The sequence below is a fragment of the Cyprinodon variegatus genome, unplaced genomic scaffold (genome assembly GCF_000732505.1).
Source record: "Cyprinodon variegatus isolate N-32 unplaced genomic scaffold, C_variegatus-1.0 Scaffold7700, whole genome shotgun sequence".
NCBI lineage: Eukaryota > Metazoa > Chordata > Actinopteri > Cyprinodontiformes > Cyprinodontidae > Cyprinodon > Cyprinodon variegatus.
The window spans coordinates 1-1,182 of NW_015158153.1; the positions used below are offsets into that span (position 1 = coordinate 1).

A 1,182-nucleotide genomic window follows, 5' to 3' on the forward strand; every position below is an offset into this window, starting at 1 on the left:
TGCCCCACACAGTTTCCAAAACAGAAAACTATTGAAGTTAACAACCCTTCCTACATCTAACAGAGCACACAGATAACATTTCCCACATCCCTCTTTGGATTCATTTTATAATTCTTTATTTTACAGATGATTATTTTTACACAATTAAGTATAGATGATTTTTATTTATTTTTTTCCACCAGGAGGGAAAATATGTGTAATATCTGTTGGTTTAATTTGAAAAACAGTTATAAGCTGTAAAATACGTAAATGTTCAGCCATTTTAGGCATCTGGCAGAAAATTCTGCTGTAGCGTATCTAAACTTACTGTCTGTGTTACAGTTGCAGCCGTCGTCACCAAGATGAATTGTGAACTGAACAATGTAGACCCACCTGTCTGTGTAACCGACAACATCATTGGTTCAGATGCCTCCTGCTTCGACTTGATCCTCCTGGGTGACATGTTCTACGATGAGGCCCTCGCCGACAGCCTTCACAGATGGCTGGACCGCTGTATCGAAGACAGCGGCACCAAAGTTCTGATCGGGGATCCTGGGAGAGCCCACTTTGAGGGACATGGCATCCGGAAGCTCCTGCATCATCTGGCCCAGTTTGAATTGCCTAAAAGTGTCAGGGAGCAGAACTATGGCCTCATATCCAGCCATGTTTGGTGTTATAATAGAAAACTATGATAATCTTCAACCTTCTGAATGCTTGATTTGATAAATTCTTCATCATCTGAATATGTCTCCTGGTCTAGAATTAGTAAGGGGCGAATCAGGAATCAAGACGTTTATAAGAAATTCTGTAGCAGAAAAAATATATTTAAACTGGGGAAACCTTATTCAAGCACTAAACATTACATGTCAGAAACACTATCTGTGGTTCATGTTGATACATGATTATTTTATACAAGGCAAATCAAGCCCTGCAGTTTTTTTCTTACTTTTCACAGGCATATAAACTTGCCAGAACTGGTTATTCATCTGCTGATTCATATACCGGTAATCAAATTAGACGTTTGATGTGATTATCTGATCTGCAGGTGTTCCTAAACTGGTTTTGATTCATGAACATTCAATGGAATTAACGCTTTAATGTGACTAACGGTGTCTTAAAACTGCAGTATTTACCAATTGAAGTGTTTTAAATTTTTCTTGTGGTTTGAATTTGATCACATTTTGAAATTCTATTTTTTTTTTT

General features: G+C 37.6%; 1 protein-coding gene across 1 annotated transcript; it reads left to right on the forward strand.

The window, feature by feature from the left end:
• The first annotated feature begins 279 nt into the window (after positions 1 to 279).
• Positions 280 to 1,149, forward strand: etfbkmt (electron transfer flavoprotein beta subunit lysine methyltransferase). The gene has a single exon (XM_015369737.1). It carries the CDS (start codon positions 342 to 344, stop codon positions 669 to 671), a length of 330 nt encoding a protein of 109 aa, XP_015225223.1. The 5' UTR covers positions 280 to 341; the 3' UTR covers positions 672 to 1,149.
• Positions 1,150 to 1,182: the final 33 nt, after the last annotated feature.